General features: G+C 42.4%; 1 protein-coding gene across 1 annotated transcript in view; it reads left to right on the top strand.

The window, feature by feature from the left end:
• Nucleotides 1–12,824, top strand: part of NET1 (neuroepithelial cell transforming 1) — a 64,999-nt gene that overhangs the window by 20,093 nt on the left and 32,082 nt on the right. The window contains exons 2-3 of the mRNA XM_082238966.1: nucleotides 3,417–3,483; nucleotides 9,025–9,084. Of these exons, the coding sequence (XP_082095092.1) occupies nucleotides 3,417–3,483; nucleotides 9,025–9,084 (127 nt within the window). The remainder of the gene's footprint in view (nucleotides 1–3,416; nucleotides 3,484–9,024; nucleotides 9,085–12,824) is intronic.

Genomic DNA, 12,824 nt, shown 5'->3' with positions numbered 1-12,824 from the left:
ACTTCTTTCTTCCACTGCCTCCCGCAGTTTGGTCAAACACGTGCTGGTAGTTTCGAGAACATTATCCAACCATCTTGTCCTCTGTCGTCCCCTTCTCCTTGTGCCCTCCATCTTTCCCAACATCAGGGTCTTTTCCAGGGAGTCTTCCCTTCTCATGAGGTGGCCAAAGTCTTGGAGCCTCAGCTTCAGGATCTGTCCTTTCAGTGAGCACTCAGGGCTGATTTCCTTCAGAATGGATAGGTTTGATCTTCTTGCAGTCCTTGGGACTCTCAAGAGGCTCCTTCAGCACCAGAATTCAAAAGCATCCATTCTTCAGCGATCAGCCTTCTTTATGGTCCAGCTTTCACTTCCATACATCACTACTGGGAAAACCATAGCTTTTACTATACGGACCTTTGTTGGCAAGGTGATATCTCTACTTTTTAAGATGCTATCTAGGTTTGTCATTGCTTTTCTCCCAAGAAGCAGGCGTCTTTTAATTTCGTGACTGCTGTCACCATCTGCAGTGATCATGGAGCCCAAGAAAGTAAAATTTCTCACTTCCTCCATTTCTTCCCCTTCTATTTGCCAGGAGGTGATGGGACCAGTGGCCATGATCTTTTTTTGATGTTGAGCTTCAGACCATATTTTGCGCTTTCCTCTTTCACCCTCATTAAAAGGTTCTTTAATTCCTCCTCACTTTCTGCCATCAAGGTTGTGTCATCTGCATATCTGAGGTTGTTGATATTTCTTCCGGCAATCTTAATTCTGGCTTGGGATTCATCCAGCCTAGCCTTTCACATGATGAATTCTGCATATAAGTTAAATAAGCTGGGAGACAATATACAGCCTTGTCGTACTCCTTTCCCAATTTTGAACCAATCAGTTGTTCCATATCCAGTTCTAACTGTAGCTTCTTGTCCCACATAGAGATTTCTCAGGAGACAGGTGAGGTGATCAGGCACTCCGCTAGCGGAGCAATAACTCGGGAAGCTGCCTTGTATTATATTCCTAGGGATGAAAACCTGTCTCATCTCCAAATTGGAGGAGAGGCTGGGATGATGGTAACTGCAAATTATGGCTGGCTGAATAGTGTATTCCAGGACGGTCTTAAGAACAACTCGTCTGTGCAATTGAGAGATGTAAAAGTTATCCAGTTACTCCACACCAGTTTGGAGGTCGGTGACTCCAACAATTTTTCTGCGGGAGGGGGGGGGAGTGAGCAACTGACGAATTAGCATATTGATATAGACAAATGGAGAGGCTCAGAAGCTTCCTGTCAAATCCCAGAGTGACTGCAGCTATTTGCTGGAGGAAGTCGTGCCATTGTTCAGTCTTCCTCAAGTAAATATTTAAGAGTTTCTAGTATGCTCAAATGGCTTGTCAAATAGCACCAAAGAGCTCTGAGCATCAGTAAATACAAAGGAACAGAACAATGCCCTGGCCCTCTGAATTCTACCCAGCAGAAGTAGCAAGAGAGGAGCCGGGTTCAATAACTATCATCTTACTGGCCATGGTGGCTAGAACAAATATTTTCTTCTGCATTGTAGCAGCAACATCAATGTACATGCTAAATGGTAGATGTTTTTGTCTTCTCAGAATCGTCTCCACATCCCCCACAGATCTCCCATCTATGACTTCTCTTCCCAGTTTTTAAAGATTGTACCTGCACTGGTTCCTGCATGTTTCCTGTGTAAATGATGTAGAACAGGCATGTGTTTCAGATTGATTCAGCAGAGCACTGGTTGAAGTTATAGCTTACAGCATTCATAGGACTTCCACCCACCCAAATACTATGATGTAAACTGAAGCACAGAGTGGAAACATTATAGCTTGCTAGTTGTTGGAGCTTCATGTAATAAAAAATCCATTATTTGATCAAATTAGGTGTTGTCATTGGCCAATTATATAAAACTACTCTTCTGCGATATTAAAAATCTGAGTTTTGGATAAAAGCTACGGAGTCCAAAATAAATGAAAAGGTCTGTGCCTCAAGCTTATTAGACAGTGAAACTTGGAAGTGAACGTATTTGCTTAAGTCTGTTCTAGTCCTGGAGAATGACTTAAGGCACTGGATTTAACACCCTTAAAAGGTGTATGTCACACAACTGTGGTATTGTATGAAATACTCCCTGGCACTGTTCCATTCTCTGCAAGGCTGATTTGGCCACTGAAATACTGAGACAACCTTGCAGTTGGAATATTTGTCAGAAACATATGGCTTCTTCAGAACCTGCAATTTCCATGGAAGTCACTGACATATGACAGATGTTCAGAAGCACGGAAAGAATAACAATATTTATTTATTTTACTTTGTACCTTTATGAAAATTCAGGTAGTGATCATGCAAAGAAATAAGAGATTTTCCATTCTCTTGCACTGGAAAGCCAGAAACAGCTGTTCTGTTCTGATGAAAGCAAGCATGCAGAGACCTGAGCAGAGTCAGTTCTAATTTTGGAAACCAAGCACTGGTGTTGAGATGGAAGTTGTTAGGAATGGAGTGTTCCCTTCTCAGTTCTTGGCCTGGAATTACTTGTGAGGGCATTTTAGTGGGCTGCAGTTTCATGATATTATTACTATTATTACTATTATTTATTAAAATTTGTATACCATCCTTTATCTGAAGATCACAGGGCATTTCACAACATAAACATTCAAAATGAGAACACAGAATACATAATAAAACCAAAACAAACCAGTAACCTCCTTCCCACAAAATGCCATAGAATGTTAATTAGCCAAAGGCTTGGTTATCGAGAAACATTTATGTAACTTACCGGCCAGTTACCTATCTCCCGTTCCTGAGTAAGGTTCTTGAGTGGGTGGTCAAGGACCAGATCCAGGTGTACTTGGAGGGAACTCACTTTATAGATTCATTTCAACCAGGTTTTAGGTCCGGTTTCGAAGCAGAAACTACTTTGGTCACCCTGTATGATGACACCTGCTGGGAAAGAGACAGAGAAAATGTGTCCCTGTTAATTCTCCTCAACCTCTCACTGGCTTTCGATACCATCAGTCATGGTATCCTTCTAGAGTGGCTGTCCGAGTTAGGGGTGGGTGGCTCCACTTTGCAGTGGTTCCCATCCTACTTGGATGGTCTTTTCCAGAGGGTGGTGCTTGGGGAGCCATCAGTGTGGAGTTTCCCAAGCTTCAATTTTATTCCCTATGCTGCTTAACATCTACATGAAACTGCTGAGTGGGATCATTTAGAGTTTTGGAGTAGGTTGTCAGAATATGCTGATGACACATAACTCTGCTTAAAAGCTCTCTGCCTTGCATGGGGTCAAGGCTCACTTGGCACACTGGCACATGCACACATGTGTATGTATATCTTGTGCTAAATGTTCTTGATAGCAAAGCAGCCTGGAACTCTGTAAGAGCTTCAGGGTTTTCCTTGTAACTGCTGTAATAAACAAGAAAACATTTTCTGTCCACAGGTACTCTCTGCGGCGAGGAAGCTCATTCACATTTCTAACTCCTGGGCCACATTGGGATTTTACTCTGGTGAGTAAAGCAAACAGCGTATTAATTCACAATTGGAATAAGGAACAAAGAAACAGTTCATGTTCTTCCTCTCTCAACCAATAGTTTGTTCTGTGCCCAGACAGACAGCTACAGTTTTTTACTTTCTGTATGCTGCTGGTGGTTAAACCAGCTTTGCTAGCTCTCAGATGGTAGTCAGTGTACCTGATCTGCCTTGTGAGACTTACATGATGTGCAGCAGTGTATTTCCATGTGCTAGAACAACGTCTGCCATTAATTTCTTCTTTTTGCATACTGTAACAGAATAATTTGACCAGCTGTGGATCGAGTAGAATTTAAACAAGACCTGCTGAAGTCAATGTGATATATACAGCATCTACAGTCAGGAACTGATTTCCAAAAAAATCACCCAGTAAAAAGATATTTCCCGTCTCAAAATGTGTGTGCCCATTGCGTCTAGATTTCCTTACATGTAGAAGCTACTTCCACTCCTGCAGCTCAGAAAAGCATATTGCTTTTAGCAGGAACACTGTGTGGCTAGACAGCTAAAGTAATTTTATCTTCTAATGGCACTTTCTGCTTACACATTTGTTTCTTGCCTGGGACTATTGGCATCATTGGAGAAAATAGTATTTTTTCCCCATCTTCCTTATTGGAGATGGTGCATTTCAAACTTAGAACACAGAAGGCATGTTCAGGCATTTGTCTGAACATGTCAATGCTGTATCTGGTGGGAGGCAGGGGCATACATGCACGTCTTGCCCCAATGTCTCCATACATGTTATCCTTTATCAGTGTCCCCAGTCACATGGAGATTTATATTCATGTTCAAGCCATCACAAGAACAAGGCCTTACAGACGTACCCTGCTCATTAAGTGGAAGTTCATGCTGTTTATCCAGGGGGAAATGTGCTTCTCAAGGGTGACTAACTATTATGATCTTAACTGTTGTCTCAGTTTTGATCCTGTGGTGACTAGCTAAGACTGGTCATTCCTTCAAGGCAACAACCAAAAAAGTGATTACAAAGCTATGCTCCCTCTCTGCCTACTTGAACCTCATCTCCCCACCACTTCTAATTCTTCATGAATTGCAGAAGCTAGATAGGGATGCTAAGGGTTATATATCCAGCAATCTTCTACTCAGGCAGCCATGTTCTACTCAAAGTAGACCCACTGAACTTAAGTGAAACTAAGTTAGCCAAGCCCATTGAGTTCAGCGGGTCTGCTCTGAGTATGAGTAACTTTGGATACAATTCAAATTACTTTGGATCTTGTAGAATGGAGGCCTGTACAGAGCATTGACTGGATAATGAGCTGGATCACACTCAAGTTCTTCTTGCTTTGAGGCATGGGGCAGTTGTCCACTGGGGCTTTAACAGCTCGTATTCACTTTTTTCAACCAAAGCAAATACTAGGAAACAGCTGTAGTGGTAGGACATGTGTGCATGCATAAGGTTCTAGATTCAATCCCTGATATCTTCACCCCAAAGGACATGAGGTACCAAGGCTAGAAAAGACTGGAGAATCGCTGCCAATTAATAGAGTACTTGGTTGGATGGACTAGCGATCTGGCTGTCCCTGTGCAATGAAGCCACATAAGTTCAGTTTTAAGGTTGATTGCGGTACAAGAAAATGATGATAGTACAATAAGGCCATTATTTTTTATTGTCCTAAAAGCAAAGGAGTGAAAGTAGATAGGAATATGGGCAGCAATATTTATTTTAATCTGTGTTTTCCCTATTCACCTATAAACTTTATATGCCTTTTTATCTTTTTATGTGAAAAAATGGTTGAGGCAGGAGAAAGCCTGCAGGCCTTACCCTAACTAATGTAAGTTAAGATGTGCCTCCAGCTCCCATGAGCTCCAGCCTGGGATAGCTGATGGTCAAGGGTAATGGGAGTTGTGGGGACACGGGTTGCACTGTGGGTTAAACTACAGAGCCTAGGGCTTGCTGATCAGAAGGTCAGCGGTTCGAATCCCCGCGACGGGGTAAGCTCCTGTTGCTTGGTCCCTGCTCCTGCCAACCTAGCAGTTTGAAAGCACATCAAAGTGCAAGTAGATAAATAGGTACCGCTCTGGCAGGAAGGTAAACGGTGTTTCCGTGCTCTGCTCTGGTTCGCCAGAAGCGGCTTAGTCATGCTGGCCACATGATCCCGGAAGCTGTATGCCGGCTCCCTCGGCCAGTAAAGGGAGATGAGCGCCGCAACCCTAGAGTCGTCTACTACTGGACCTAATGGTCAGGGATCCCTTTACCTTTACCTTTAATGGGAGTTGTAGTTCAGCAGCTTTTGGAGTTCCATAGGTTAGCCACCCGTAGTCTAAGCCAGGCTTCCTCAACCTCGGCCCTCCATATGTTTTTGGTCTACAACTCCCATGATTCCTAGCTAGCAGGACCAGTGGTCAGGGATGATGGGAATTGTAGTCTCAAAACATCTGGAGGGCTGAGGTTGAGGAAGCCTGGTCTAAGCAGTTTTCTCTTACTTCATGGTACTAGTCCCGACCTTGTGCCGTGTTTCAAATGCAGCTTGAGGTCATGGAAGAATCTGATTTCCCCCCTGTTTTGAGCTGGTGAGGATTGTAAGCAAGATTTTTGAAACTTGATGACTGCATATCTGCATATGCACCGATGCAGAACACATAAAAAAAGAAGTGCCAAGTCTCCCTTAAGTATGAAATCGAGAAGCAAAAGTTGGTGCCTGTCTGGTCTATTAAATTTTGCTGCTCAGTTTGCTTGTATGGTATTAGTGGAAGTGACGGAAATTAGCCATAAGGTAAATGGAGTACACAGGCTCATCCCACACTTCTATGTATCAGAAAATCCACTTTGCCTTTAGGCTACTGATGCTGATTCAGAGCTAGAGCACCCCTAGCAGTAATAAGTGCTGTCTGACAGAAGTCTGTGTGCTATAAACCTAGAAATATGGCTGTAGAAATATTCTTTGCTTTTAATTCCAGCCACTTGCTAATAACTTCCGATAGGTGATACTTCTCAAAATGAGACTATTTCTCCACTCTTAATCTCTTGAGGAGCTGCTTTTGTATACTTTTTGCTCTGTTCATTATGTTATTAAGGCTTAGGGTAAGTAAATGTTTTTTTAATAGAGGCTAGTTCCAGTAGAAGAGGATAACAAGATTAGATGCTATATATTACAAACCTGAAACTGTATTTATACAAGTTTAACAGACATGAATTGTCCCCAATGACATGAGGCTGCCAAGAATCCTGACCTCACCTGGGTAGTACAGCTCCTAGGGTTTCCTGATGTGGGAGATTAGGACAAGCTGATTTTAAACTTGTAGCAAGATGAGCCTGTAAATCATAAAAGGGAACAATTAACCTGACCTCGGCATCTCCTGGTTCCTGGATTTATCAAGTGAGGGATTGTCAGACTTGGACCTGGGTTCAAATCCCTGCTTAACCGTGAAGCTCACTGGATGACCTTGGGCTAGACACCATTTTTCAGCCTATCTACCTCCAAATTGTGAGGACAAAATGTGGCACGTGGAGTTCCAGAGAGGAGAAGCATGTTATAAAGGCTATTTTAAAATAAGATTTCCTCGCCCAAATGAAGTTTCTCTCCTTACAAATAAGAAGTCTCCTGTTATCTGATACAATCATTGAATCACCCATTTTAGAAAGATGGGTTTTCTTTCTAATTAAGGGGTTTTTTTTGTTTTATAAAAAGGCGATGAACACTTTTTGCTGAGACTTTAGACATCCTGCTTTTTTCAGTCTGGTGCACTCTCAGAAATACTTTTCCACATGAACTGATCTCAGGAGGGTTTAAAAGGGTCATCCAGTCTGAGAAGAACGTATCAATCCGGATAGCCCTTTGTTTCTCTGAGCCATTCAAGTGCAGGTTTTTTTAAGAGTCTGCATCTGATTTAGCAGATGTAAAACAGCTGGCTTTGCTGTCAAATGTCTGCTGTCTGTATGAATCGCAACTGGGCTGAGAAAAATGAAGGGCCCAGCCAAGGCAAGACCTATTAAAACTAGTCTAGCCAGTCTTAAAAACAAACCTCTGGACTTCCTTTAGAGTCTGGAGTTGGATGAGACTAAAGCCTATAGGTTGGCTATAAGCAGGGAGTAAAGCTGAATTGCAGAAACTAGGGTTTCTGAGTAAAAAGCACAATCTGAAATTCTTGGTAGCGTTGCAAAATTAATAAAAAGAAAACAGTGTCTATTTTTAATGGTATTCTGACCAAGTCTGTAAAGTTAATTTGCAAATTGTTCCTTTGAATAATTTGCAGATATGTAATAGATATGGTTAGAAGTACTTTGAAGTGCAAAAACACTCGTTTCCATGTTGTTCATAATACAGTGGTACCTCGGATTAAGTACTTAATTCGTTCTGGAGGTCCGTACTTAACCTGAAACTGTTCTTAACCTGAAGCACCACTTTAGCTAATGGGGCCTCCCGCTGCTGCCGCTGCGCTGCTGGAGCACAATTTCTGTTCTCATCCTGAAGCAAAGTTCTTAACCTGAAACACTATTTCTGGTTTAGCGGAGCTGTAACCTCAAGCGTATGTAACCTGAAGTGTATGTAACCCGAGGTACCACTGTATTGTGGTATTATAATTTTTTTGAATAATGTTTTAGAAAGTCATTTGGTGGAGAAAGGAGTATCTTTCAAGTTGTTCTCCTTTGCTTCTCCTGCATGCTTCACTCCGTCCTCCCACAACCCACAGTGCATGCATGAACAGGAGACTCACATTTGATCTACAAAGCATTATTCTGTCAGGGAGGGAAACCGTGCCACATGCAGCCTCTGCAACACAGTCCTGTGTTGTGGTGATAGAACTGTGGGTGCAACCACAATAACAAGTCTTGTGTTAAAGAGCGCTGTGCTACAGGGATCCCCCATGAGGCTAAAATATTTTTAAGTTTAGAAGGGGGAATGAGAGCCATATGTGTTGTTCTCAGAGTATGGTCCTTCATGAACACAAGGCCATGCTCTGGTTGTGGGACACATGCCTTTATTCCTCTGACAAAGGGGACTTGCCTGGTCACTGGGAGGAAATTTTACTTGCCACTACCAGTGCTCTGGTCCGTGGGGTCACGAAGAGTCGGACACGACTAAACAAAAAGCAGAGGTGAACTGGTAAGGACGTCATTATGGGATGGTTGTGATTTGTAGAACTTAGAAGTGGGAGATGGCACACATTGGCTCTTATATAATGGTAAGCATAACTGAGAACTGTGGAATCCAAACAGGTTTCTTCTTTCATTAAGTAAATTCTTGAAATTATTCCAGGTGTCAATAGCGACATTAATGCGTGTTGCTCTCCTTCCTTTTGGATTTTCATTCTTCTCTTTTTAATCTGTTTCTCATAGGAGCACAAAGGAGGCAATAACTTCTAGGCGAATTGCTTGTATGTTTGCTTGTATGTCAAGTCAAATGACGTTAATTGCCAGAATGAAATTCCTCCAGCTTGTTTACATCATACTTGTAAAAAGGAGGGCAGCTTTGGGGCACGTAACACTTGGGGAAGCTGGTTCCTTTCAAGGATATCAAAGCCAGGCACGTAACTCGTATAACTAGTGTTTTCTTTCCTTATAGAAGAGGAAGCGGAGAGAAAGAGAGGATGATGTTGTCAGTATTTGTAGCCTCGATCTTAAGGTAATTAAAACATTTTTCGCATGATTGTACTGATAAGCAAAGGTGCTGCATTCATTGAGGTTTCTGGTCCACCTTATAGGCTTGTGGTGGGTTTTATTGTTTTCCTTCTTCTGTTGACCAACCATCCAAGGTAGTTGAGAGGATATTCCCGTTTCCATTTAATGGATGGGAAATGGGGACTGAGAGATTGCAACTTTCCAAAGGCTCCACCCACCAAGTCTCCAGCTAAACTGGCATTTGAACTTCAGTTGCCCAGCTTCAGGCTCAGCACACCTACCTACTTGCCAGTGCTGACAAATCCAACACCCGAAAGAACCCAAAATTATCGTCTCTGATAATTGAGACCTCCAGACCTGGAGGGTGGTATCTTACTCTGTCCTCATAGTTGAAAGCGATGGACTTAAGTCCAGTGATTTCATTGAGTATTGTGAGCAGTGGATATCACCAGAGGCTTTACTACCTGAAGATTTTTGGTTTATTTCCAAACCTATCTCTGTGACCGTGAAACCTAGAATGTTGCTACTTCGCTTTTTTATTACAGAATTCTAACTTTATTGAGCAATTACAAGAGGCAAGAATAAGAAACTGTGCTATAAAAATGATTTCCCTTCAAGATACACAGTGAGATGGAAGATTCTCAACACCTGCTTTTTTGCATTCTTCTAGCAAAATGTCACAAAAGGGGGCAATTTTTCTGAATAATTATTTCTGTACCTTCCACAACTAATATAATTTATCAACAGACATCCCACAGTATATCCGACTGCTCTCCCTTCAAGCTTTTCCCTATCAGCAACCAATTTCCCACTGCCTGACATTGGGGAATAATATTACACTAGGTTTTGCTTGGTCTAGATGCATAGAAATTCATGGACCTAACCTAGTCATCTCCATCAATTTCAGTGGGTGTACTCTGAGTAAACCTAGTTGAATACCACCCTTTCCCCCCTATTTTTCTAGCAGGGACTGTAAAATGCCATCTGTTTTCCTAGGATGGGCTTCATTTCTCTGGGCTTTTTAATGGCATCCATGCTGTAGAGCAGGTGTAGCCAAGATGGTGCCCTCCAGATGTTGTTGAACTACAACTTCCATCAGCCCCGACCATTAGTTCTGCTGGTGAAGCTGACGGGAGTTGTAGTACCACACTGGCTATTCCTGCTGCAGAATAATGTTTCCCTGGGAAGACCCGCCAGGCTCTTCCACTGTTATGTTTTTCCAGAAGATGAAGAGAGTATTTTAAGACTGTGCTGCTCAAAATTGCTTCCTTTTGTTGGTTTTGTAATCTTAATTCTAATGTGTGTGACAATATTTAAAAATAAATACTGGCAATTTGAAATGTATGCTGCGTGGCATCCTGAGCACAAAATGGAAAGGTAACTTAGACATTTTATAAATGAAAGAACACCTCCCACTGCCAAAAGCAAGAACTTAGCAATGGTGAAAGGTTTGCAAAGGTGAAAGCTTGCAATGCACTGCCCCTTGAGTGTAACTGGCATTAAAAGTACCGTATTTTTCGCTCTATAAGACGCACCAGACCACAAGACTTTTTGGGGGAGGAAAACAAGAAAAAAAAATATTCTGAATCTCAGGAGCCATAACAGCAAGAGGGATCACTGCACAGTGAAAGCAGCAATCCCTCTTGCTGTTATGGCTTCTGGGATAGCTGTGCAGCCTGCATTTGCTCCATAAGACGCACACACATTTCCCCTTACTTTTTAGGAGGGAAAAAGTGAGTCTTATAGAGCAAAAAATACGGTATATGCAGTACTTTTCCTGTATGTGGCTTTATCTTTTCCTGAGCAATGTAAGTGAAGTAAACACTATGAGACTGAGGCATGCTAATTCTGATTTATGGGATCCCCAATCATTGCCTCCTTTGTTAATTAATGGTTCTATTGTTTGTTCTTTTTATCAGCCTCAATTTTATTATTTCTCAAAAGTGGATTCACTGACCCGTGAATGGTTGTGACTGTTTTTTTTATCTAAGCTTCACGTGTAGGTTCCTTCAGCTCAGAACAAGTGGGTATCAAAGCAGGCTCAGACAACACAATAGTTGCCCTCTTCAGTGATTGCTTCATATCGGATTGCACAAATCTCCCTGTTCATCGGGCTCCCCAAAACCTTGGAAGAAATGAGGCTTAGTATCAGCTCAGTAAATATACAAGTATCCAGAGATAACCACTGAAAGAAATACGTGCCTCTTCTCAGGTGGATAATAATCTACCACTTTTACCGCCTTCACCCACTGATGCTGTTGTTGTACTTAGCACTCACTCCAGCTAAAGTGTAGACACTTCAGCTAAAACCTCTGCACTGCCTGCCCTTACACCCCCAGGCTAGGTTCAAGGTTCTTGAATTGTTATACAAAGCTTTGCACAACCTGAGTCCAGGATGCATTAAGGATCACCTGAGCACTTACATCCTAGCTTGGTCACTGAGATAGTCCTGGGGAGCACTGTTAATTGTCCCTGTCTTTCAAAAGCCTGACTGGCTTCAGCTAGAAGTTGGCTGTTTAGTGTCATGGGTCCCATGCTGTAGAATATTCTTCAGTGGGGATTCAGCAGTCAGCCTTGCAACTAATTTTCAGATGTCTCCTAAAACCCTTTTATGCCAACAGGCCTATTCAGTTGTTTAAACCTATTCAATGTGAGCCAGTCATTTATTAATAGTTTGCATTTCATTTTTATGATTATTTTGCATTGTTTTAATTGCATTTTGTATTTTATTGCACTTATAAATGTTGTTGTCTGCCACCGGGATATTTTATATGCAGAGGGTGGTCTATAACTATTTTTGTCAATAAAGAAATACATCTCCCTGCTCTCCCCATCAAAACTTTATCCTCCTATCACTCTGAAGGCAACAAAGCCTTTGCTGAATCAGCATATTCACACTGTACCTAAAAAGCAGAGACATCACCTTGCCAACAAAGGTCCATATAGTTAAAGCTATGGTTTTCCCAGTAGTGATGTATGGAAGTGAGAGCTGGACCATAAAGAAGGCTGGTTGCCAAAGAATTGATGCTTTTGAATTATGGTGCTGGAGGAGACTCTTGAGAGTCCCATGGACTGCAAGGAGATCAAACTATCCATTCTGAAGGAAATCAGCCCTGAGTGCTCACTGGAAGGACAGATCCTGAAGCTGAGGCTCCAGTACTTTGGCCACCTCATGAGAAGAGAAGGCTCCCTGGAAAAGACCCTGATGTTGGGAAAGATGGAGGGCACAAGGAGACGGGGATGACAGAGGACGAGATGGTTGGACAGTGTTTCGAAGCAACCAGCATGAGCTTGACCAAACTGCGGGAGGCAGTGGAAGACAGGAGTGCCTGGCGTGCTCTGGTCCATGGGGTCATGAAGAGTATGACACGACTAAACGACTAAACAACAACAACTTCTCTGGCTTGTCCTGCTGCTGCTGGTCTCTGTCTTCTCACCTCTCCTGGCTTGTCCAACAGATTCAAGGATGGGGAACCTGAGGCCCTGCAGATGCTGTGGAACTACAACTCACATCATCCGTAATAATTGGTTGTGCTGGCTGGGTCTGATGGGAGATGAGAGTCCAACAATATCTAAAGCACCCCCAGCCTTGGTCTAAGTGAACCATTTGTATGTTCTGCATAAGGCTTAGTGTAGTCTTGATACCAAAAGGGTGGACATCAGTATTAATTGGCTTGATAGCATCCAACAGAGTGTGCTTTTAATTCACTGAAATGGCTTTCTGTTCTGTCGCACACAGTTGAG

Source organism: Podarcis vaucheri, assembly GCF_965113315.1.
Source record: "Podarcis vaucheri genome assembly, chromosome: 10".
NCBI classification, from domain to species: Eukaryota; Metazoa; Chordata; class Lepidosauria; order Squamata; family Lacertidae; genus Podarcis; species Podarcis vaucheri.
The sequence above is the reverse complement of the archived record's forward strand: the minus strand, read 5'-3'. Positions and strand labels throughout refer to the sequence as shown.